Raw genomic sequence first — 25,184 nt, 5'->3', positions numbered from 1 at the left:
TTTGGGCAGGAAAAGATTCATGTTTATTCATAGGCACAGGTGGGGAAATGTTAGCTAAGGTGCGCACAGCAGCTTTCCAAGACAGCTCCTGTCCCGGAGGTCTCTGGGATTCATAGCAGGACTTATTATGGGGTGTTGCACCTGCGCAGTCTCTCTCACTCCCCGGGTTCGATTCCCCGGCTGGGGCTGCAGCCCCTCGCTGCCCCTGGTGGAAGTTCACACAGTGGCCACAGGTGGATGTTCTGCGCATGTCCCTGGGCCTGGTTTTCTCCAGCTGCTTCTGAAAGGCAACTTTAAAGAAGTTTGCAGGCTATTTTTAGAAACTGTGCCCCATTGTTCTGGGGAATGGCTTTGCTTCTGTGCCCTGGCCCATTTCTTGTCACTTTGTTTGCAGATTTGGGGCCCCTTTATTCCTTGTCTTATTAAGTCTCTAGGTTCCACACTCAACCCCCTATTACCTCCCTGATAGTATAGTCTGTTTCTCTTTACTTGCTTCTCCTCTAACCACACCAGTCTCTTCGCTATTTCTCAAACAGGCACCCTCTGATCTCAGGGCCTTTGCTCCCTGTCTTAAAAACAATAACAAAAACTACGAATGACAACAATTGCTAAGTGAAACCCTATAATGAAAAGCTAGCAGCAAGAGCCATTGGTCCAGCAGCATCTCTTCTGGTCAGTCACCAGCCAGAGCACCAACCACTAACTCTCACAATGATCCTGTGAGCCTGGCGCAATGAGCCAGTCTTACAGATGTGGAAACTGAGGTTCAGCAAGGTCAAGGATCTTCCTCCACATCACACTGCTGCCAAGTGGCAGAGCTGGGATTGGAATCCAGGCTGGTCTCGCTACACCCCACATAATCTCTCCTTCCAGCCTTGTTTCAAGTATTTTGCTCCGTTACCAGACCTGTGCTACAAGGCTTAGAAGCCCCAGGTAGAGCAAACAGTTAAGCACTCAACTACCAACCAAGAGGTTGGTGGTTTGAATCCACCCAGAGGCTCCTCTGGAGCCTTGGTGGCGCAGTGGTTAAAAGCTTGGCTGCTAACCAAAAGGTCAGCAGTTTGAATCCACCAGCCACTTCTTGGAAACCATATGGGCAGTTCTACTCTGTCCTGCAGGGTCACTATGAGTCTGAATTGACTTGATGGCAATGGGGTTTTTTTTTTTTTTTGAGCCTCCTTAGAAAAAAGTTATGGCAATCTGCTTCTGAAAGGTCATGATCTTGAAAACCCTGTGGAACACAGTTCTACAGTTCTACTCTGATACATATGGGGTTGCCATGAGTTGGAATCAACTTTACAGCAACTGGGTTTTTTTTTTTTTTTTTTTTTTGGTTTTCAGGGAAAAGGATGACAGCTCACCCTTCATTTTGCAGGGGAATGGAGAGAGACAAGGGACTGACATGAGGTGCACGCAGATCTCCTTGGCTTTTCCTTAGAGCCAAACAAACAGAAGGAGTCACTTGTAAAAGAACACAGTGTTTTTCCTCCTCTTCTCACCTCTCCGGGGCTGGCGCCTGTGATAATTGGAAAGTACAGAATCTGGTTTTTCTGGATTAGAACCAGTGCTGCGAAGAATGTTCTGACAATAAATGCTGTTGATTGATGGTTGACAGACAATGTTCTTGAATACAATTTTCCTGTGCTGGGTGTTAAACGGAGGGCTGTATTAAACAACTGCTCAACAGCCTGCTTCCTGTTCAGACAGAATTTACTACGCTTTCCCTCTTTTTTTTTTTTTTCCCCTCTGCCGGGTTCATTGAGGCAGCCAGGCAAGATGCTATCTCAGGTCCTCTCCAGTTCCATCACTCAATGACTCTATCAGGAAGAGAACACAGATCTGAAGATGTTTTTCCTCCCAAACACTGGGTTGGGGTTATTATTCACACACAGAAACACAGACTCCGAGAGATAACAGGTCTGGAAATAAGGAGCTTTGATTCTGGTCTCACACGCTTTGACCCAGTAATTCCACTTCCGCAAACTTATCTTAAAGAAAAAAAAACTGAAAGAATAGAGCTATGTGCACAAAGATGTTTGCTTCAGTATTTTTTGGAGGCAACGCCCAGTAAAATACTGTCCAATACAAGACTGGAATGTATTCACTTGGCGGCATATACAACCATCACAAATGATGATTTCAAAGACATGGAAAAACGCTTACGACAGTGTTTTCCAGTTTGAAGTTCACTATCCACTAATGAAGCAGCCCTGGTGGCACAGTGGTTAGGTGATCTGCTGCTTACTGAAACATCAGTGGTTTGAACCCACCAACCAGCTCCTTCCAAGAAAGATGTGACAGTCTGCTTCCATAAAAATTACAGCCTTGGAAACCCTACGGGGCACCTCTACTCTTTTACACGGGGGTTACTATGAGTCAGAATCGAGTTGAGACAGCAATGGATTTATTCATTAATGGGTCAAGAAAAAAACAATAAGGTCTCCTACCACCAGCTTTTTTTTTTTAAAAAATGAAATAGACTAGAAAAGATTAGAGTGCATCACAGGTGATATAGGCACTTATCATGAAAGTTTGGTTATATGGTTAACTGCGCCACGATGTAAAATACATTTTTTATTGTGGGGTCACAGTCAAAACATTTCAAAGGCCAAAGGTCTACCGCGTACTGTGGCTAAGCCCAAAAGGGAATACCCAGAGACAACGTTAAGGATAGCAGCATGAAGGATACTACTTTTCATTTATGTTTTCTGTGATGTTGGTAGGCTGTTTTTTACAATGACACAAGAAAAATGAGTAAAAACACAAGACAAAAAGGAGGAATAAAAGGCCATTATCAGATCCCAAGGGGATCAAGACGAGGCTTCCCAAAGACGAGCACGGCTCCAGGTCCGGCCTTACGGGATGGACAGAATTTAAATACGGAGTAAGTAGGTTGCACCAAAGCCAAACGGGGTGCGTTCTGAAAGGATGAAGGGTACAGGAGAAGATGGGGGTGAAAAAAAGTCTCTCAGCCATGTAAAGAGGCCCGGAGCTAGGAAGGCAAGGAACAGCTCGACCTCAGGTCGGGTCATTGTTCCTCCCGGGTCAACCTTCTTATCCTCCCCTACTCCTAGGGCTGAGACTGACGCTTCAAACTACAGATTGCCCCTCATAAACATGGCCGCCCCAAGCTGGCCGCGCCCCTCAATAAGATGGCGGCCTCCAGCCACACCCCCGCCCCCATAGCCCGGCAGCCAATGAGAGAGGACGACGCGTACTTGCGCATGCGTGTTGCGACTAGTGGGCGTGTCCAGTGATGACTGGCGGTTTCCGGCAAGTGACATGACTAAAAAGAAGCGGGAGAATCTGGGCGTCGCTCTAGAGGTGAGGGGGAAACGGGGTTGAGCGAGGTCATTAGTCGTCTTCAACGATCTCCTGAGAGATAGTGGGTCGGTCAGCCGTAGGTTAGAGGAGGGCCCAAGGGGAGGAAGTAAGGACGACGGGGGGTTGGGAGAAGGAAGCGAGGGGTGAGAGGGCCCAAGGGGGCATCCAGAAGTGAGGGGGACCGAGGCATCGGAGGTGAGGGGACCCCCAAAGGGGAAGAGACTTGGAGGTGAAGGGGAGCTCCAAGGGGGAGGGACACAGAGGTGATGGAGTTCCGTGGGGGTCACGGAAATAAGGAGGATCTGACTGGGGACGTGAAAATGAAGAATACAAAAAGAGGCGGGGCTCAAGTGAGGGGGACCCCAAAGGTATGTGAGCCCACGCTGTTCAGTATGTTACTCGTTGGCAGTTCGAACCCGCCCAGAGGCACCTGGAAGACAGGCCTGGCGATCTGCTTCCGCAAAGATCACAGCCTTGAAAACCCTATGGAGCAGTTCTACCCTGCACACATGGGGTGACCCTGAGTTAATATCCCTTGAAATGGGAAGTTTTTCCTCTAGTGGGACTGAAGCAGGTAGCTTGAGATTTACTTTTGAACCTGTGAAGAATTCTGGGATGGTGATGTTACCAAAGGGCTTAAAACCGATGTGTATTGAGCAGCTACTTTCACTTGCATTCTTAGTTATCCTTACTACAAGCCCATAAGGTGGAGAGATATAATTCCCACTTTTACAAATGGGGAAACTGAGATCCCAGTGGAGGCCAGGGTGAACCAGTGGAGCTGGTCGGGCTGAGAATCAAGCGTAGACCACCTGCCTGGCAGGGCACCTTTTTTCCACTAGGTTACAGTTCCCTTAGAGCACCCTCCTAGAGGTTGCAAGAGGTACGGGGTAATAAAAATCATGCTGTCTTCTTAGAAGGAACCCTGGTGGCACAGCAGTTAAATGCTTAGATACTAACCAAAAGGTTTCCATGTTTGAACCCACCTAACCCTGGTGGCGCAGTGGTTAAGTGCTACGGCTGCTAACCAAGAGGTCGGCTGTTCGAAACCGCCAGGCACTCTTTGGAAACTCTATGGAGCAGTTCTACTCTGTCCTATAGGGTCACTGTGAGTCGGAATCGCCTCAACGGCAGTGGGTTTGGTTTTAGTGGGTTTAGCGGCTCCTCCGGAGAAAGACCTAGTGATCTGCTTCCATAAAGATTCCAGCCAAGAAAACCTCATGAAGCAGTTCTATTTTGTTACATGGGATCGCTGTGAGTTGGAATCAACTTGACTACACCCAACAACTGTCTTCTTGAGGCTTGCTGCTGCCGCTTGAGGCTTACTACCTAAGTGGTTCTCAAACTGAAGAGTGTATAAGAATCATTTGTGGAGCTTGTTAAAAACTGAGTGAACCTCCCCTCCCCTCTGACAACTTGAGTGTGAATTTCGAACAAGCCTCACACTCCCACACAGGTGGTTTAGTACCACCCCATTGAGAGATACTCACGTACTTGGTGGAAGAAAAGTTTGATAGAAACGTGACTCTCCTTCTAAAAGGAAATAGTTTACGTATGGGACAATGAGATGGCACTACATAGTGGGAGCACAGACGTTATAACCTGTATTAGGGTAGGATGAAAAGTCCCTGGGTGGTGCAAACAGTGAAGCGCTCGGCTGCGAACCAAAAGGTTGGTGGTTTGAATCTGCCCACAGGTGCCTCAAAAGAAAGCCCTGACAATCTGCTTCTGAAAGATAATAGCCATTGAAACCCTATGGAGCGTAGTTCTCCTCTGAATCATGTGGGGTCACCGTGAGTCAGAATCAACTCAACGGCAACCGTTTTTTTTTTAAGCAGCCGTAGGGCATTGAAGGCCCCTGGGTGGTGCAAGTGATTTGCAATTGGCTGCTAACCAAAAGGTTGGCAGTTCAAACCCGCCCAGCTGTGCTGCAGAAGAAAGGCCTGGTGATCTCCCATAAAGATTACAGCCAAGAAAACCCTATGGAGTTCTACTCTATAACACATGGAGTCACCATGAGTTGGAATTAACCTGTCGGCAGTGTTTTTAGGTTTTTTTTAAATAAGGACATGGGTGGTTCAGTGGTAACATTCTTGTCATCTGTACGGAAGACTTAGGTTCAATTCCTGGCCAATACACGTCATGAGGTCCATCTGTCAGTGGACCGTGTTCCGCAACAGTCATGGGATGGTGCAGAACTGGACAGAATTTTGTTCCGTTGTGTATGGGGTTGCCATAATTCAGGGCTGACTCAATAGCAGCTAACAGCAACAACCACACACCAAAATTTGGTGGCTTCAAGAACAAAGAAGTTTATTTCTTTCTAACTAACAGCCTAGAGCAGGGGTCGGTAAACTTTGTAAGGGGCCAGATAGTAAATATTTTAGGCTTGCAGGCATATGATCTCTGTTGCAACTACTCAAGCCATCTTAGCACAAAAGCAGCCATAGATAATATGTCAGTGAATGGGTGTTGCTGTGTTCCAGTAAAACTTTATTTACAAAAACAGGCAGTGGAATGGATTTGGCCCAGAGACTCTAGCGTGCCCACCCCGGCCTAGAGTGCCAGGACAGTGGCGGTTTTGCCATCTGTCAAGGCCTTGTTATCACCTGCATGACTGAAACCAGGTCGCACCCCATAGATGTGTCCACTGGCAGGGCAAGAGAGAGTGGAGAAGCACACCCACTGTCTTTAGGACCCTGGGCCAGCAGTGCGTGCTTTCCACTGGCCGGAACTAAGACTTGTGGCCTCACCTGACTACAAGGGGGGCTGGGAAATGCATTCATCAGCTAGGAGGCCATGTACCCAGCTACAGCTCGGTTACTATGGAAGAAGCGGCTAGCATGTTTTAGGGGACAGCCAGCAGTCTCCACCACAGGTCCCAGCCTACCTCACAGTGTGGTTGTGAGGATTAAATGAGTATGTGTACAGGGCCTAGTGTGTACTCAACACAGTGTGGGTAATCAATAAATGGTAGCTCTTTCTTATTAGTAACCAGTTGCCATGGTGAGCCTATGTGTGTCAGAATAGAACCGCACTCCATAGGGTTTTCAGTGGCTGCTTTTTTGGAAATAGATTGCCAGGCCTTTTTTCGATGGCACCTCTGGGTGAACTCGAACCCCAACCTTTTGTTTAGCAGTGAAATGTTTAAATGTTTGCCTGTGTAATTCATTTGCATCCTTCTACCGTGGCTTGGTCGACTCTCTTGTTTGGGCTTTAGTTTTCTCATCTGTAACATGAAGGACTTGAAAGTCATCAGGGGTTACAAACTCACTGACTATGGTCCTGATACAAATCACAGATGCCTTTCGTTTGGCTGACACATTTTTTAAAGTGTTTTGAATTTGGAGGAGTCCCTGAGTGGTGCAAACATGCTCAGCTGCTAACCAAAACGTTGGAGGTTCAGTTCGTCCAGAGGCACCTCGGAAGAAGAGCCTAGTGATCTGCCTCAGAAAAATCAGCTGATGAAAACCCTCTGGAATACAATCTACTGTGACACACATGGGGTCACCATGAGTCGAAATTGACTTGACAGCAACTGTTTTGTGTTTTAGTTTGGAGGGGTATGTACTCTCCTAGTGCCTTATATGGGTCAGGTTCACCTGGTATGTTACCCTGTATATACCTCTTCAGGTCTTCACATTTGCCATCTTGGTCTCTAGCGTTACTTTTTGCTTGGGTATTCTCGAGTTTGAGATCTGTAACTGTGTTCCTTAGAAAAAGCCTGGCATCTGGCTGTATTCCCACCTTGTGTCTCCATCACCCCCAGCGGGTCTGAGTATTGAATGTGCAGTGATGCTCAGTAGCAGTAGATATTGTCCTCTTATTAAAAGTCGTGTGCTCAGAGCCAATGAAGTGGTGATTTAATCAAAAATGTTTGTTAATCTGACGAGTGCAATAAAAACCCCACAAGTGAGCGATCTCAGCACCTGCGCACAGTTACCACTTGTAATGAAGCACTTACTGAACAGGCGGCACTCACCCCACCGGGCCGGCTTGGGCCAGCTGTACTGGGCAGTCACCTGCTGGGACAACCAAAGCACCTTTAGGATCCCCTCGCCCACTGATGGCTCTTCTCAAGACCTTTTTATCCAACTCATTTGCTACCTTCTGAGATCTCAGAGTTGGAAAAATGGGTGAGTTCTAGCTTCTGAGAGTTTACTCTGAATAACAAGAGAGAATTAATAGTCCCAGTGAGAAATTGCCAGCCCTGGTACTGATTTTAATGCTGTGTGGGAGGAGAGAAAGGTGGTATCAGTCTAAACTGGTAGTTAGGAAGATTCTGGCTGAGAGAAAAGTTCATTTTAGTCTAAACTGACAGGAGGATTCTGGCTGGGCTGATGTAAAACCCTATATGTTTTTTAAAATCTCTGATGATAATGAACTCTTTCTTGGTCATTGCACTTTTCTTTCATAGCTAGACCGCTCAACCTGGTGTCTTTAGGTATTGCAACAGCCAGTTGGTCTTAACAGATGTCCAGCATCTTAGCTGACATCTTAAAGGGGAAAACTTGGTTGGATCTTGTCCCTGGTACAAAAATCTATCCGTTCGGAAAGCTTTATGCTACAGGTACAGAACATTGACCCTAGCGATTTTTTTCCTCATAACAAGAAATTTGGATGTGGGTAGCTATTGGATTGGTTCAACAGCTCAGCTGTATCGGGGCAGGTATTTCTGCATTCCTATGCATCCCTTCACAGTCACAAGATGGCTGCTACAGCTCCAGTCATCGTATCTAACATTAAGGCAGGAAGAAAGGGAAAGGAACAGCAAAACTGTTTGCCCCTAATAAAATCTATTAAGAAAACATTCTGTATCCCACTTTGGAGAGTGGGTCTGGGGTCTTAAACCCTAGCAAGCGGCCATCTAAGATGCATCAATTGGTCTCAACCCACCTGGAGCAAGAAAGAATAAAGAACACCAAAGACACAAGGTAATTATAAGCCTAGGAGACAGAAAGGACCACATAAACCAGAGATTACATCAGCCTGAGACCAGAACTAGATGGTGCCCAGCTGCAACTGATGACTGCCCTAACAGGGAACACAACAGAGAACCTCTGAGGGAGTAGGAGAGCAGTGGGATGCAGACCCAAAATTCTCATAAAAAGAGCAGACTTAATGGTCAGACTGGGACTAGAAGGACCCCGGAGGCCATGGTCCCCAGACCTTCTGTTAGCCCAAGACAGGAACCATTCCCAAAGCCAACTCTTCAGACAGGGATTGGACTGGAATATGGGATGGAAAATGATAGTGGTGAAGAATGAGCTTCTTGGATCAAATAGACACATGAGACTATGTTGGCATCTCCTGTCTGAAGGGGAGATGAGAAGGCAGAGGGGGTCAGAAGCTGCCCGAATGGACATGAGGAGAGAAAGGGGAGGGAAGGAGTGTACTGTCTCATCAGGGAGAAAGCAATTAGGAGTGTATAGCAAGGTATATATAAATTTTTGTATGAGAGACTGACTTGATTTGTCAGCTTTCACTTAAAGCACAATAAAAATGAATTTTTAAAAAAATTAATGAAGAGTTAAACAAAAAAAACTGTTTACCCTTTTATCAGGAAAGCAAAGCCTTCCTAGGAATCTCCCTCTTTATTTCTAGAACATCTCATTGGCCAGAGCTGGGTCTTGAGGAGGCTGGGAAAGTATCTGTTGAGCTTTTCCAAACTCCTGTAGTAGAGGTGGACAAAGGAGGAGGGGTTGGGTATCAATGTTGGGTTGACCAAATAATAGTATCTGCTATGAGGAAAAAGGTTAACGGAAGTCTTTTACAATTCACTGGAACCCTTGCCAGAAAAAGAGGCCAGGGTCCGTGATGACTAGCGAGAGGTGATAGGTTGAGGGGAGCAAATGGACTAGGCTAGGATGAACACCAGGAGGAAAAGAGACGGGACACTTGTAGTTATTTTAGCCACTAGACTGTCAGCTCCATGAGGGCAGGGAGGGGCAGAAGCACTCGCTAAGTATGGATGAAGGCAGCCTCAGTTCTGGAATAGGCTGTGCTCAAGGCTGGGGGAAGCTACCAATCTTCTGACATAAGGGACAGAAGCTACTTAGTGGACCGTCAATAAATATTTGCCAAATTGGCTTGAGTGGCAGGAGGAGGCAGTTGAACCCTCGACACTGACATCTGGGCCAAGTTGAGGGGTCCTGTGGTCAGAGGTTAGGAGGCCACAGTGGAGTAGGCAGGTGCATGCTGCTTTGCTGGGGAGCCACATGGCCAGGGACTGGGAGGAAGGCTCACTGCACGCCGAGACTGTTCAGAGGCCACTGACCCTTAAATGAGCCTCACCTGCTGCCAGGTGCAAGCGACAGGTCACCACTGGGCAGGTGGTTTCTCTTGGCAGCCTGTGTCTGGCTCTGCTCCACTCGTTGGGGGTCAGGAGACTAAAACCTCATTACCTAACGCGGCTGGATGTCAGCATGTGTGGAGTGGCTGTTTGCCAGCATCTTAATTAATGAATTCATAAGGCATGGAGTAGATGCCAGTTCTTGAAAAGTGCTTTGAGCCTTTCAGCGGTGAAGAACCTTTTGCTAATTTATCAAAAAATATATATTGGAGGAAAGAAGAGAAAACAAACCCTAAACAATGTTCTGGCCCAGGGAATTTTGAAGGCTTCAGGCAAGAGCTGACGGGCGCTCTACTTCGAGGGCGCACAGCCTCATGTCAACACATCTGAAGTAAGGCCTTGGAGCTGCGTGGGCTTCAGCTGGGCCTGCAAATTCTAACTTAGGGAAGGAGGGGCTGAGTCTCCATAGAAATGACAGCCCCTCAACTCTTTCTGCTCTTCCTGAAAATTGTTCACTGGCTAAATAAAAACTGAAGGGGTTTACTGTCTTCATCTGCTCAGCCTGGGAGAGAAACTGCTCATGGGGACTGATAATCTAGGGCCATGGTCAGAGGTTTGTGTTCTGCCCCCACAGATCCCTATGAGCCTCCTCCACCAAAAAGCACCCCTAAGGGGTGTCAGGGTAATCAGCGCTTCTGGGCTTGAGGCTGGTCACCTGGAAAACCAATGCCTATGACACAAGGACTGTGTCGTCCGTATGCCCCAGATGGAAAGCCCAAGCTCTGCTTGTCAGAGACCATCTGGGCAGGGCTCTGGCTTCTTACCCATTGTAATACATGTCCTGGGGCCTCCCCTATGTATGAAAATGAGTGGCTGTCCAGCCTGGGAATCCAGTCCCCAGGCTGCTGGGGCTGGAGAAGAAACAGCTGACCCCAATCTCCACATTGTGAATTAGCAAGTGAAAAGGAATGCTTCGATCCCCACTGGGGGAACCCCACAGTTGGGTTTATCATGCCCAACTAGCCAGCTTTTTCCTTCGGTTAACTGGTTGTTTTTATGTGAATTTTGGGGGGGTGCCTTTTTTTTTTTTTTTGGCAGTTTAAGTGATGGGGGAGGGTGCCTGGGATGTTGGGAGAGAGGGGAGCTGGAGGGTGATTGCTGCTTCATGAGAGATGCTGGGCTCCTGTCTCCTTCATCTCAAAGCAAACAGATTTCAATCAAGTTCTTCCTGCACAGAGAGCATCTATTGTGTGGACAGAGACCAAGCAAAGCCCTCATACAAGATTATTCAGAGGAGAGAATCTGTCGAAGCCAGACCAACAAGCTTAGATTGACTTTGACTGGTATGTGGAAATGTCTTTGTTCCACAGAACCGTTCTTTGTCATCAGTGTTTTCTTGAGGGATTTTGGAAAAAGAGCGTGAAATAGTGGAAAGAACATAAGGTTTGAGGCAGAAAAACCCAGATTTGTGTGGACTTTTGGTGTCCGGACACTGCTTTGACTCATGCTGTGTCATCCAGACTGATAGCCGAGGCTCCGCTTGGCTCAGGTACCCTGACACCATGCTCTTTAGTAGGTCTCAGTGCCCAGCAAGGGCCTGATAGGAGGTGCAGAGTGTGCCCCACAACCATGGCCATACCCTCACAGAGAGTATCTATTATGTGGACAGGGACCAAGCAAAACCTGAGGCCACCCATTCCAACAGCTCCTGAGAGAGAGCAAGGCAGGCAAGACAGAGACTGGCTGCCTAAGGCAGAAAGAAGAGTGGCCGGCATGGCCCACAGCCAAGCACTGAGGGGGCCTTCTGCTCTTTCCCAGCAGAAGGTCTCGCCCTAGACAGTGGCTCTTTAGGGGGTGGGCAGGGAGCTCTGTGGGTGTGCCATTCAGCCACCTTGCGTGAAGGACAGCCTGTGGGTTGTGTTTGTCAGTCAGCAGGATAAAAACTGCGGTGAGGCCCCCATTGGCAGGGACACCCTGGAGCTGCACCCACTGTGGGCCTGGCCTGACCAGTGCGCTGGCTGGGGCAGTTGTCCTGCAGGAGCTGGAGACAGGTGCCCTGCCCCTGAAGAGGCCTCATTCAGGGCTTTGATTTCCGAGGACTCCACACTCCTGAAAAGATGCCTCACGGGGATTGCAGACGAATTTTACAGTTTCTTTTAACACAGTGGTTTTATGGTATATAGGACCCCAGGGAGACTTCCCTAAAGCTCTGAGAATAAGGTGTTATTCCCCGAGTCAGGTGGCAGTGGGGATTTTGCTTAGCTGGCTTTGGGTTGCTGAGCTGCCAGCTGAGCACCACCCCTCCCTACCAATAACACACACACTCTTCTCCCAGCCCCACCGAGCACCCGGCTCAGAGCTGCATCTGTGTGGAAGGGGCACTTGTCCCCAGTGACTGGGAATGAAGAAGCCCTTTCTGCCCTTGGTTCCTGGCTGGGGCTGGGGCCTTGTCCTTACCTCTAAGGACTCTGAGGCAGCCTCTGCCAGCCTTGACTGCCTGTCTGACTTCAGGTCTTAGAATTCTTTTGCAGGAAATGCCCCCTCCTTTGTGGAGGAGCCTTTGGCCCCTTACTTTGTCTCCTCACTGAGCCTTCTCTACCCAGTACTGGAAGGTCACCAGCCAGGCCTCGATTCCCCCAGGTTCGCTTGGATAATGAAAGGCAGTGGTTCTCATCCTGCTGGGCACTGGGATCACCTGCGGGGCTTTTTGTTATTGTTGTTGAAATGCAGACTTACTGGATCCCAGCTTCCAGGCCTCCCCCTGTGGACCCACAGCTCCCTTCCACTTAAGGGATTGAAGGATGCTGCTTCCACTACTGCCACCTCCTGTACCCCTTTTTTCTCCCTTTTCCTCTTTCTCCTGCATTGCTTCTCCCCTGTGGCCCTACGGGCACTTTAAGCCCAGCTGCTGGCCTCTGGATCAAGAACGCATTCCCACTGGGATGCCCTGCACCTTCTGGTCCCTTGAACTGCCCACATGGGCTTACACAGGACCCACCAGGGCCACGGGGTGCTGCCCTGAAGGAGTTTACTAACTTGTGAGGAATTCACACCACCATCCTTTCTCACTTCCTGGTGTCCCCTCTGCTCCCCTTCCGGCCCACAGCTTTGCTTCAGCTGCTGTCATCTCTGTGCTCTGACTCTTGGTTTTCTGAATATAAATGTGTGCGTGGACACTCCTTAATGTTACCGTGCATCGCTGGGCCTGAATGAGACCACCTTGACCATTTCTGCTTTGTCCATGGCAGACACAGCCGGCAGAGCTGCCCCTCCAACTCCAGGCCAAGTACAGCACCTGAGCCAATCTTGGGCCTACCGTGGCTCTTCCTGTCAGATCCCTCTCCAGCCTGTCAGGCAGGAGTCCTGGGAACATCCTTAGCCTCTGGAGTGTAGCCTTCCTTACCCACTGGGTCGGTCCGATCCCTTTGATGGGACCTCTTTTGCCTAGTTTCTGGGTTTTGGGTTCCAGCCCCCAGCTTAGTTAGATGCTAGACCCTGCTGGGCCATGGTGGGGGTGAACCCCGACTCCTTGCCACTGGGCTCCACCTGCCATTCACGTCTCTTCAGATGCCCACAGTACCTAGACCTCATCTGAGTCTCCTCTACCTCTAGGACACTGCTCTAGCCCTGTCATCTACCCCAGCTTCCAACCCCAGGGTAGGATCATGAGGTTCCCAGCATGCTGTGTGCCTGAGCCAGCTGCACTGTCTGGCCTGCAGAGGTGTTGCTGTTCTGATGGTCTTCCCTGGGGGCCCCTCACTGCTGAAACCCAACATAGCCTCGGAAGACTGGCCCGAATCCAAGCCACCGGGGCTCCCCTTCCTGCTGCTGCCAGCCAGTAACCAGTGGAGATTCCACTCCAACTTACAAATCCACTTTTTTCTCCCTTACTCTTGCCACAAATTAACTTTTCTTTCTACTCCCCCAAAGTTCCAGTGAAAACCACTCTGTGATAATGATAGCAAACACTTTTATTGAGCTTTTAATATGTTAGGCACTATCCTAAGCACCTTACGTGTACTGCTTCATGTCATCCTCAGAACAACTCTTTGAGACGTGAAACATCCTTTGTTTTACACCTGAGGAAACAGAGGCACAGAATTAAGTAATTCACCCAGCAAATGAGTGGCAGAGCCGAGGTACCTGATGAGAGCCCACGCTCTTTACCAGGACATGAAGCCATGATTCCAGGCTTCTGGCCATTCAGGCTCCCGACTGCTTGCCCATATCTGATCCTCGCACTTACAGGGTCTCCTAGCATTTGTGTTCTTGATCTGCCTGGTCCCAGCTATCTTGTCCCTGCCAGTCCTCGGTTGCTTTCAGCATGGTGGCGGGGAGGAAGCTAACCGAGGGCTACAGATATACATTGGCTAATTGGCAAAGTGCATAGTCCACATGCATGTAGTTGAGAGTTGACTGAAAATCCAACTAGAGACCTCCTTGGAGGCCCTCTTTCTGGGGTCTCTCTCACCTTGCTGGGCCAGCTCTGCAGCCCCCACTCTTGATGCCAGTCATAACTAAAAGATGCAGCTGTCCTGCCCCTCCCTCCCTGCCTTCTCTGCAGCCAGGAGATCACCTGGAGTCTTTGCACCCATCATTACAGCTGCCCAAGAGCGGGCTTTCTGCTTCTGCAAGTGCTGCGGCGTGTGTGACTGCCAGCTTTCAGAACCAGGCCCAGCTGGGGACCCAGTGGGTCACCTGAGGGTGGGTTTGTGGTCTATAAGTGCACGAGCCTTCTGCTACTCTCAGTGTCCCCTCACTCGCCCCACATCAAGCAGCTGGGTGATAAAGAAGGGGAACTTGCTGTTTAGAAGGGAATCAGAGAGCTGTCAGCAGGACATAAATATTCATAGAGGGAGGTTAGAACTTGAGTCCCTAAAACCTTGATTTGTGTTCGCCCGTTTAAGCCTCATTAAAAAGTGGTAAATGAAAGTGGGGATATTCAGTGGAACTGAGAATAAATTGGGCTTGTCCAGATAAAGGCCTCCAGCTGCTAGCTCCGCAGCTCCTGCCCGGGGCATGATGGCAGATTGGCTTGGCCACTTGTGGTTTGCCAACCTCAATTTTAAGATTTTGCCTAGCATGAGTTCCTGGCCTTGCTCTGGGCCAATACCACTTGTTTCGGCACCTGGTAGCCTTCCAGAGGTGTTTAGGGATGAAAATTCCCAACCTACCCCCTCCTCAGAATGATGTGCAAAGCAAGGACTGGCCCCAGGAGTGGCAGGGAGAGATTAACCTGGGACTAAGATTTGCGTTGGGTAATCTGCAAAATGCAGAATCTACATGCGTGTATAGTTGCTTCTTGCTTCTGTGGGCATGATGGGATGACTTCAGACTCCAGTTGCTACATGAGGCCTAAACCATCTGTCCCTAGCCCTTCGGCCCCACCCATTCCTCCATAGCTACAAAGACCGCTGTGGGCCCCGTGTTGTGGTGGGCACAAAGAAGAGACAGATGGCCACCTCACCCTCTAGGACAAGAGCTACAAACTCAGGCATCCTCAGGGGCGAGGCAGGTCACATGTGAAATGGGTCAACCTAGGGACCAGATGTGACCTGGGGGCTGCCAAGTTTACATCATCTGCCCTAGGGGCTCCTGGACTTTGGGAAAGATAACACGTGAAAAACAGAATGCTCAGTCTCCTGAGAGGAGGGCGGTACCCCTCCAGCCAAGGGCAGCACCGAAGGCCTTATGGAGGAGGTAGAGCTTCAAGAATTAAGCTTTGAGACTCAGTGTGGAATTTGGTGCCCTGATTGCTGTTTTGCCATCACGGAAGCAGCATGCATCAGGGCCCTGCAGGGCTAGGCTGTGTGTGTTGGGGATTGCTGTGTGGGTCCTGACGCTCCTGTTCCTGCTGGCCCCACTGACCACCCTATCAGACTGTTCCTCTTCCCTGAAGCTGGCTGTCCATGTTCATGTCCGTGTAGTGCAGCTTCCAGGAAAGCCTTCGGCCTCCCCAGGCATGGACCCCATCTCCTGACTGGGGCTGTTTCCCAGGATGGCCCTCCCTTTGGTGCCCATTAGCAAAGAAAATGACACAATTAACCAGGCAATTAACTAAGGCTCTGCAGTTGCTCCCTCCCACAGGGCCCTGCTTGAGGAGCTGGAGTTGGCAGAGGGCTGGGGCTGGAAGGGAGGAGGTAGATAGTGTGTCATCTGGGCTGGCCTGGGAAGAGGAAGTGGCTGACCCAGAAGTGGTCAGGATGGGCGCTGGCTGGGGAGAGGAGCAGCAGGCAGCCAGAAGGCCCAGAGACTTAGAATTCAACTTTCCTGAGGCCCAACCTGCAGAAGCCCAGGGTTCTGACTCCTCACCTTCCTGCCTTCCTGAGTCTATGCAGCCACTGATTACCTTCTCTGCAGGAGGCACTCCAGAAAGGAAAGGAGACAGGTAAGGAGAGGGTGCTCCACTCTGACTCCTCAAAACAGTTTTTCCATTTGGGGATCCTGTTCTTCCCTTTGTGAAGTGGAGGTCCTATTTCCTATCCCTCCCAGGGATATGGTGGGAATAAGTGAAGTCAGAGATAGAAAAGCAGACATTACAGGCACCCAAGGCACCATTCAGTCAGCTGCTAAGGGACACAGGGCCCTTGGAACCTCCCCCCACCTATTCTAGGCTCCCACCAGCAGGGTGGAAGTGAACATGGAGCAGACCCAGGCCCAGAGAGGTGGCCAATTAGACAGACACTTTGAGACTGAGTCAGACAGACACACAGAGAGAGATGGGTTTTCACAGCACGATGCCAGAACCAGGCTTGGATAACCTAGTCCAGTGTTTTATAAAATATTTCTCCACAACCCAGATTACTTCCCAAGAGCACATATGAAATTATATTAAAAACAAATGGGAAATCTACCTTCAGGAACCAGCCTTTCAGGCGCGTAGCAGTTTTGCCACCCGAGTTACTTCTGCCTCCGTGATGGGCAGTGTTTTTGCATAAGAACTAACTCAGAAACAGAAGGGTTTATGAGCTCTTTTTTTTTTTTCCACAGTAATCTTTACTGATTCTCATGGGAAAAATACTAAGATGAAGTGTGTGAATGAGAAAAATACCTACGCTTTCTGGTTCCTAGATTCCTAATCTTCTGCCCCTCGTGTGTGTGCTTGGAAGCAGGAGCCTCATACCACCTTGTTTCACTGCAGAAGCCCGTGGGGCAGGTGTGCGCGCTCAGAGCTCTGGTTGCTCCTGTTCAGGGCCCACATGAGGCATCATGCTGGGGAGTGAAAGCTGACTGCAGGGCTGGTCCTGGTCCACCCCACCCACATGTGGCCTAGAGGGTCAGGGCAGCTGAGACCCCCCCAAGCAGCACCCACAGCAAGGGACAGCCCTAGTTCAGGAGAAGCCCACAGTTGAACCACGGAGGTGGGGTGGAGGATAAACACAGGACAGCAAATAGATGCTCTGGGGAAGAGGTACTTGGGCCCCCTGCCCACAAAGATTAGTGTAGGCCTTGGGGGGAGGGAACCTGTCCAAGAAGACTCCGAGAGGCTTCCTCCTCCAACCCCAATGTTTTGGAAGCTGAATGATGGCTGCCTTCTCCGTGTGCTGTGTTTCAGATCGATGGCCTGGAAGAAAAGCTGTCCCAGTGTCGGAGGGACCTGGAGGCTGTGGACAACAGGCTCCACCGGGCAGAGCTGAGCCCAGAGGCCAGGTACTGTTCCTGCCTAGCTACCCCACCTTCCCCCATCTCTGCCCTCCCAATCTATCCTGGGGCCCTGACCGCTGAGCTTCCAACCCAGGAAGCCTCTCTCCCACCGTAACACAGATATTCTGCCTCTCCCAGGGTGTTTCCCACACCTCTTCTTGCCAGAACCCTGGGGCATTCACTGGCTTGGGCCTTGGTGTTTGCCTGCCCCCCAGTTCTGAGGCACCCACATAGTATTGTGCTTTATTGTCTCTAAGGCAAGTCTCCACCCGCCCACTCCCTCACCTGCTACTGGAGACCTAAGCCCTTGTCCCCCCATCCAGCCTGGTGTGCTGGCTGCCCCTCAGGTAGGAGGAAGGAAAGGGCTTGAACCATAAAACCCCTTCCTCTCTCATAGGAGGTCTCTGGAGAAGGAGAAAAACAGCTTGATGAATAAAGTTTCCAACTATGGTAAGAAATTTCCCTTCATTTAACAGCTCCAACCTCTAGTCCCGAGAGTTGGAGGGGTCAGACAGCCCAGGGGGCCTGACAAGGTTGCAGGGAGCAAGGGGGCTCTCTGGAGGGAGCCAGCCCCCAGGAGGCTGCAGGAATCTGCTGTAGGACCAGTAGCCTTGAAGGCACCCATCCACCAGCCTGGGAGCAAAGTGGGTTTGTTCCTTTGTTTCAAGGGAGGAAGAGAGGTGGCCTATGTATAGGACCATCTTCTCCCTTTTGGCAGCCAGGTTCAGAGACTTACGTTGACTCAGACTCAGTCTCCCCTCCCAGCCTTCTACTCCCTCCCACTGAAAACCCTTCGAAGGGAGTGGGGCAGTGATGAAGGAAGATGAGCCTCCGGTGGGAGCCCGGGGAAGGGCTCCTGTGGGTAGAGAAATGCTGCCACCTTGTGGACACTGGGGGCAGAGCCCTGGCATGGCACCAGGCTAGAGGGGTGGAGGTGGCTGCCCCTGGCCTTGCAGGCCTGGCCCCTAAAAGCCAGGGAGGAAAACATCACAGGTGGCTCCTCAGACTTGTCCATTCTGTGCTTCCTCTGCGGAGCCAAGAATCTGCCCCAGAATAGCCCAGATGGCAGGGACCCTCCAGAGGGAACAGTCTAAAACAGTACTTTAAGCACTGAGCGCCCACACATACAACACACATTAATTACATGCCCCTGTAATTAAACATGGCTGGAGCAGGGGGTATCCTGGCCCCAGGCATGGACTGGCCTACCCAGATCTTGTTTGCAGGTTTGTCTGTCTCCCATCCTTTTCCAGGTAGGGCTGAGATCAGTTCTCCCTCAAGCCTAGCAATTTTTATAGAAAATCGCAGCATCACCACTCAATTTAGCTCAAAGTATCTGCCGCCTGTGTGTCACATGGAAGGAATTAGATACACACATGGCAGCAGAATAACAGGACTGACTTCCCCTAGAGCCAAGACAGTGCCTTGTGGGCACAAACTGCCTCCTCTCAGCACCCCTAGCTCCTGGCTTGGCTGGGCACCCAGCAGAGGCAGGGGCTCAGGGAACTTCTGTGGAATGGATGCACCAGTGGTGTGGCCCCACCCTGCACCTCCCCATGGTCAGGGCCTAGGAGGTCCCTGCCCTCAGATCTAGTTGGCAGATGAGAACCCTGGAAGGATGAGCACCACAGAGCCCAGAGGATCACCTGGTGATCCCATACTACCTCCTACCGTGGCTTCCAGGTACGGCCTTTTTGGTGACACTTCACACATCCTATCCTCAACCTAAATTGCATTTGAAGAGAAATGGCTGGGACTTTTATTAGGTCGGGATCTGTAACCAAAACATGCAAGGATCTGGGCAGATCAAGGAAGACAGGTCACTTTTATGGATAAGGAAGAAAGTAGCTGGGAGAGGACACATCAGCAGTGTGTACACCCATTTGTTGACAAGAGAGAGGGAGGCAGAGGCAGACGAGAGGGGTCTAAACTACCTCTCCCATCCACCACCCTTTTTCCTCCCAGAGAAAGAGCTGAAGCTGCTTCGGCAAGAGAACCGGAAGAACATGCTGCTCTCTGTGGCCATCTTCATCCTCCTGACCCTCATCTACATCTACTGGACCATGTGAGCCTGGGACTCCCCACAGCCAGTACAGGCAGCTCTCAGCTTGTGAGGACCAAGCAGGCCCCTCAAGCCTCAAGAGGACCAAGATGCTAGGAGCACTTGTCCCCGACCCACACGCCTGAGCGCAGCTTTGAGTCTGCCCAGTGTTTGGGAACCAGGCCTGGCCCAGGCCCTCTTGCCTCCCTGGCTGCCGTGGAGCCTGGGTCTTCAGGAAGACATTGTGCCGGCTCCTCCCTGAACCCAAGGAAGAGGCAATAAAGAGCGCTGGGCTGCTCCTGTCTGCTGAGTAAATGTCACGGTCTGACTGTGGCTAGGGGCAGCAGGGCAGCACTTGGGAAGAGATATCCAAGGGAATGCTCTTGGCTTAGAACTGAGAAGGGAGGGAGAAGAGGGGGCTGCGAAGGTGAGCCCCCACTTAAATGGCAAATGAGGGCGACAGCGGGAAGCACTTTCCAAGCCACAACTATGCCAGGAGCCACTTCCAGGGCCTGGGTACAGTTGGAGCCGCAGGCAGACACCACACCATCTGCCTCCCCAACCAAGCACACTGCCTTGCCCTACAGTCAGTGTAATTATGACAGAAAAAATGCAGCCTGTGCAGTGAAGGGCAACTTGGGGATTTCAAGTGGCCATGAGGAGGTCCCGGGGGAAGCACAGAGTTAATCCATCTTCAAGAGGCAGGCAGGGCTGGTGAGGCCTCCCAGAGAGCAAGTGGACAGCAAGAGCCATGGTAATGACCAGACAGACTTATGGTGACGGTGGCCAGTAAATCAGGCGGGGTCTGCAGTGAGAAGTGGTAGGGGTGGAACAGAGTGGAAAGGGAGGGGGAGTAGGGAGGCGGGAGCTGCAAACACAGACATCACCCACCGTCCCTGAGCACACTCCCAACTCCCCTCCTGATCTGCCTAGGAAGTGGGGGAGCAGGAGGCTAGAGCAAAGAGCAAGGCAGAGCAGAGTAGGTGACCAAAGGAAGGGCTTGTTCTGGGGAGATTAAACTAAATAAGCAACAAGGAAAGGAGTTATCCCAGGGAGCTAAGGGCTGTGAACGTCAAGGAGGACCCTCAGGGGCCAGGGCTAAGGAGCCAAGACAAGTGTAGGCAGACTTTTGTGAAGGGTGAAGGGGGGCAGCACCAGTGTGAGAAAACGGGGGGAGAAAAGCCTGACTGGAAAGGGAGGCACCATCAGCAGGGCCAGGGGTCAGCAAACCCATCTCTCCCTCCTCCCCCTCCCCCGGGGCCTAGTGACACTAATTGGTCTGACGCCTCCATTATTTTAGTCACACAGGCTGATCCTGGACTGTCACAGTGTCACCGTGGAATGAGTGGTGTGATTCATGGAAGGGGGAAGGTGTCTCTTGCCCTGCTGCAGTGTGGGTCCTTCATTAGCCCATCCGACGCCTCCCTGGAAGCCCTGCGCCCAGCAGACTAGGCTCTGATTAAACAAACCGTCTCCCCTCCCTCTTCTGAGAGGAGCTCCTTCCCCTTCACCGCAGCCCAGGCTGTTTCACATCCAAGCCAGTCCCAGACCACAAAGCACCAAGGACAAAGAACAGCAGCCCCAGTACAGAGCCACACAGACATTAAAAATATGTTTATCTTTAATGACCCAAGATTTTGCAAGACACACGATATACCCAGAATTGGGTGGAAATACAACATCTCAGCAGTGCTGCTGCCAGTTGGGGGGTGGAGGGGGTGGCGCTGGATGCTGGCTGGAGAAGCCCCACGGTGGAGTCGATTGCAACCTCACGGGAGACTCAGTGCCCTATCTCCATGGAAACCAGTCTAGCACTGGGATGGGGCCCTAGGGAGGCCCATGAGCATCTCTGAGAGGTATTTCCCATTAAAACAAACACAGATGCCCTCCCCCACCCCACAACGCTACTGCCCAGCCTCCCCTCTTCCCTCTGCCTCTGCCAAGAGAGAGGAAATGGAGTGACCACATAAGACAAAGGAAAGCAGATTGTATCTCCTACCGGGGAAGAAAAACAAAGGAGGGAAAAGGGTGGCAAAGAGCTGCCTCCGGCTCTCAGGACTCTGCCAAGGCCCTAGGCTGGCTACGGCCAGTGGTGGCGCCATGATTGCCAGATGGCTGGGCACTGACCCAAACCCCAGAGGTGCCTTCTGTTACTGGTGGGGCCACTGCTGCTGGAGGAGAGAAGATGGCAGGTCTTTAAGCTGCTTCCTCCCCTTCTAGAGCTGCCCAAGGTTTGGATGAAAGGGGATGGGGCTCAGGAAAGCTCTCCAACTATGGGAGGCAGTCACGTCCAGTACCAGAGAAGGTGCTACCTGGTCAGATGTGAGGTCAGGGATGTGGGGCCCACACTCCTCCCTTCCCGGCCTGCCGGGACTGTCAGAGGTCCAGGCTGGGAAGAACTCCAGGGAAGGCTAGGACAGGGTATGTGGCGAGGAGACAAGAAAATTGCCAACTTGGCATCAAAACAGAGGAAGTTCAAAGAAACAAAACCTTGATTTACAAAGCAGCTCCTCCTGGCCAGCTCATGACAGTGGGCCTCCCCCCACTCAAGGTTTGCCCAATAAAAAGGTGGGCAAAGCAGGGGCATGGCCACCCTCAGGGGCAATGCATGGAACTCAGAAAAGTGAGTCTACAGGATACAGGAGAAAACAGCGGAGCCCAAGCCCTGCCACTCTCCAACACTTCCTCCACCAGCCCCATGTGCCCAGGGCACTGACCTCAAACCCACCACAGGGCCAGCTTCCTTCAGGCTGAGTTCTGGTAGGGGAAACAGTTCCCAGGCTTGTCCCTGGAGAGAGGAGCCGAAAAGGTGTCCCAGAAGAAATGTTGAGTGTCCTCTGAAGGCCCCTGACTGCGCTCTTCAGGGGAGACAAGGAGGCCACCCCTCGTGGCCAGGCTGCAGTGACCATGCGCTGCAATCCCATTCCGAGAGGAGGAAGAAAGCCAGCACTGGGGACCCAGGCACAGAGCACCCTGCCTAGTGAGTGGCAGGGCAGGCAGCAGGGGTGGGCCGCCCAAGGCCCTCAGGTGCTATGCATCTGGATGAAGGACAGGACGTCTTCCTTGGACAGCTTGTCCGGATCCTGGGGCTTCTGGGAGTCGTGCACACGTATGCCATCCCCCCACTCCCAGAAGAGCCGGCTGTAGTAGCAGATGCTGGGAAAGAGGAGAGAGAGGGAGGTCAGTGGCTGCGTCCAGGTGGAGCAGGACCAAGAGGCCACCACCACACTCCTGGCAGCAGGGACTTAGGTGACCTTCAAGGCTGGCGAGGGGTGAGGAGAGTCTGCCAATGACTCCAATTTGGAGTCTTCTCTCTGGCAGCCAAAAGGCCTCTAACTCCTTCTTCCTGCCTTGCAGAACCAGTTTTTCCCATCAAACAGCTGCTGCAGCTAATTGCATCCAAGCAGATTCCTACAATTACTGATATTCCTGGTTTATCTGTCTGCTGCTCTAATATAATAGTATTAGTGTGGTCACAGAAAGACCGTCGATGTCTAACTATAAGCACATTAGGGCCGTGGGCTACTGTCAAAACCTGTGACCAACAATCTGGTAAATGGATGCTGAGTCCTGACGAGGGAGGACTGGGGTCCTCGTGTGAGGGGCAAGGCTGTTGGCCCTCAGCAAGTTTCTATCATGGGGTCAATGTCAGAACATCACGTAAGCCGCGACTACTTCCTGGGGCAGATGCTTTCACACCCAGGACACCTAACCATCACAGCAGGTCCTGGCATCACAGCCCCTCTCTCACCAAGTATACTACCCAGGCCCAGCCATACCCTGTGCTGGACCGCCATCCCCATCCCTGTGGGGAGGAGGGTAGTCCCAATACGAATAGAACCTGCCCACTCAGGGGAGCCCCTGCGAGGGCAGCCATCAGTCTCAGGTCATGCAGCATGTCCTGGCAGCAATACCTGGGGCTGCAGACGGGGGCAGGCTGGAGGAGGGCTACTCACTGAAACGGGGCAATGGAGTCTGCAGGCAGGACATAGGTAGAGGTCTTGGTTATCTTGTTGTAAAAGAACTTCCTTTTGAAGCTTTTGCTGAATGCCATCGTCCATGGCTCTGATGGGAGGAAGAGGGAAAAGAGCCCAGAAAGGACACAGAGAACCCATGGGGGACAGCTCTACCACTGTAGGGGTGTGCCTCCCCACTACTCCCTCCCCGGAAGGCAGGCGGAGAGCAGCTGTGAGGATGCTGTCTTCACCACCAGTCCAAAGGGGCTCTGGGAAAACGACTACGTCTCAACCCTAGCCCCAGTGTTGCCAATCTGCCATCAGGGCAGCATCCCTGGGCCCCTGACAGAGGGAGGGGGACTGTTAGCCAGAGGGCACTGAAGAAAGGACTCTACCAAGGATGTAAACTGAGAGGAAACTAAATGTGACTTTCTGGATCTGTGCCTGCCCTCCAAGAAGGCCCTTCCCACTGCCCTATGAGCATATACAAGTTGGGCTCCCTCTCCCCATCCCAACCCAACCCCCAAGGCCCACCAAAGAACAGAAGAGGCTCAGGGAACACAGTTACCCCAACATACACAGTGAACTGCCAGCCTGGCTACTACCTGCTTTGGTGGGACCTTTAGCCTGGCTCAGGCAGGTCTGGGCAATCGCCCTGGCTGGGGAAGGAGAGGAGGGTGAGAATCAGGAAGGGCAATCACTCCTCACCCACCATTCACTGTCCTGACGATGTAGAGGCCGGTGGGTACAAAGTGCCGGTCGTCCCGTCCTGTGTAGCTGAGCTTGGGTGTGCCACTGGAACCCTTGATGATCTTCATCTCTAACCTGATTGCCCCAAGCAGGTGTGCAGACAGGAAGTTCAAGTGTGTGCATGTAAGAGAAAGTACAAACATTAGTCTCTGGTTAACATCAAAATCACACCAACCACAGTATTTTACTCAGTTCAACTTAAGAAGAAACCGAGGCACGAAAACTTCAGTGGGCTGCTCCAGGCCACACAGCAAGTCTGTTAGTGGCAGTACTGGGTTTAGAACTCAGGCCCTCAACTCCCAATCAGGCAACGGCAGCAGAGAGGGGCAGATGACCCTGCTGGGTTACTGCTCTTTGGGGGTTTTAAGGTGACACCAATGAGGGGGAGATTAGGGACCACAAATGCCACTGGGTCTTCAGTCCACCACCCATGGCATCACTGTGGCCACTGAAAAGTATGCAGTAAACCCAGCCAGGAGAGCAGTGAGACCAGCCAACTCCCCAGTGACCAGAGCACCCATGCACACACCCAGGATCAGACCCAAAGACCTGCGAATGGCCGGCACGCCACTAAGAATAAGAGAAAGCATTTATGCCCCCTCTACCCCTCCAATCTCCCTGTCAGCACCAGGAGCTGGGATTTACGGTGTTTCAAGCAGTTTGCTGCTCTGCCCCTCACAGGGACAAGTGTAACTGTTACAGCATCAATGAGCCCGTATTTCTGCCTGACACACACAGCCCTGCTCCACTCCTGACAGAGTGCTGAATCAGCGCTCAGCTGGGGGGCTCTTGGCTGCCCCAGAGCCACACTGAGGCAAGTGAGGCAGGGCAGGGGCAGCCTGCCAAGGCCAATCCACCACCTCACCCCAAACCATCTCTACAAATAACATGGAATGAATCCTGGGCACTGCCACACCCCTGCCCCCGACCCTTCAAAAAAAACCCATACCCATTGCCATCGAGTCAATTCTGACTCACAGTGACCCTATTGCCCCAACTCCTCTCAAATTTTGAGCTACCCTGGTTCAGTCTCTCACCTGACGAAAATCTTCTCCATCTCCTCCAGCCTGTATACCTCCTTCACCCTGCAGGTAAAGGGATGGAGAAAGGTCAAAGGCTTCCTTGGGGGCATGGAGGCACTCTTGTCCAGGCAGCAGCTGGTAGACAGGAGCCCTGC

The 25,184-nt window shown here is 51.4% G+C and overlaps 2 protein-coding genes across 4 annotated transcripts in view; one reads left to right on the top strand and one right to left on the bottom strand.

Annotated features, from left to right (window-relative positions):
- Nucleotides 1-3,263: 3,263 nt before the first annotated feature.
- On the top strand, nt 3,264-20,911 carry CCDC167 (coiled-coil domain containing 167). 2 transcript variants are annotated; one of them, XM_049891176.1, is made up of 6 exons: nt 3,517-7,460; nt 15,977-16,004; nt 17,172-17,266; nt 17,658-17,710; nt 19,226-19,325; nt 20,602-20,828. In XM_049891176.1, the coding sequence occupies exons 1-6, from the start codon at nt 7,198-7,200 to the stop codon at nt 20,612-20,614; spliced, it is 552 nt and encodes a 183-aa protein (XP_049747133.1). In that variant the 5' UTR covers nt 3,517-7,197; the 3' UTR covers nt 20,615-20,828. The 2 variants fall into 2 exon arrangements, with proteins under 2 accessions (XP_049747140.1, XP_049747133.1); XM_049891183.1 differs by lacking the exons at nt 3,517-7,460; nt 15,977-16,004 and adding an exon at nt 3,264-3,324 and having other exon boundaries at nt 20,602-20,911.
- CMTR1 (cap methyltransferase 1) overlaps nt 20,905-25,184 on the bottom strand; it is a 50,331-nt gene continuing 46,051 nt past the window's right edge. For both annotated transcript variants that reach the window (XM_049890889.1, XM_049890898.1), the window contains 4 exons: nt 25,045-25,092; nt 23,970-24,082; nt 23,258-23,366; nt 20,905-22,457 (listed from right to left, as the gene is read on the bottom strand). In XM_049890889.1, the coding sequence (XP_049746846.1) occupies nt 22,325-22,457; nt 23,258-23,366; nt 23,970-24,082; nt 25,045-25,092 (403 nt within the window). In that variant the 3' untranslated portion in view covers nt 20,905-22,324. The remainder of the gene's footprint in view (nt 22,458-23,257; nt 23,367-23,969; nt 24,083-25,044; nt 25,093-25,184) is intronic.

This window comes from Elephas maximus, chromosome 1, assembly GCF_024166365.1.
Source record: "Elephas maximus indicus isolate mEleMax1 chromosome 1, mEleMax1 primary haplotype, whole genome shotgun sequence".
Lineage (NCBI taxonomy): Eukaryota > Metazoa > Chordata > Mammalia > Proboscidea > Elephantidae > Elephas > Elephas maximus.
Note: the sequence above shows the minus strand (reverse complement) of the source record. Positions and strands in the feature narration are given on the sequence as shown.

What these genes read in the sequence shown, in the direction of transcription:
- CCDC167 (XM_049891176.1), top strand. Translation starts at nt 7,198, where the DNA reads ATGTTTGTTAATCTGACGAGTGCAATAAAAACCCCACAAGTGAGCGAT. An exon ending in GAGCTGAGCCCAGAGGCCAG is followed by an intron (nt 17,267 to 17,657) that starts GTACTGTTCCTG and finishes CCTCTCTCATAG; the next exon opens with GAGGTCTCTGGAGAAGGAGA. An exon ending in GAATAAAGTTTCCAACTATG is followed by an intron (nt 17,711 to 19,225) that starts GTAAGAAATTTC and finishes TTTTCCTCCCAG; the next exon opens with AGAAAGAGCTGAAGCTGCTT.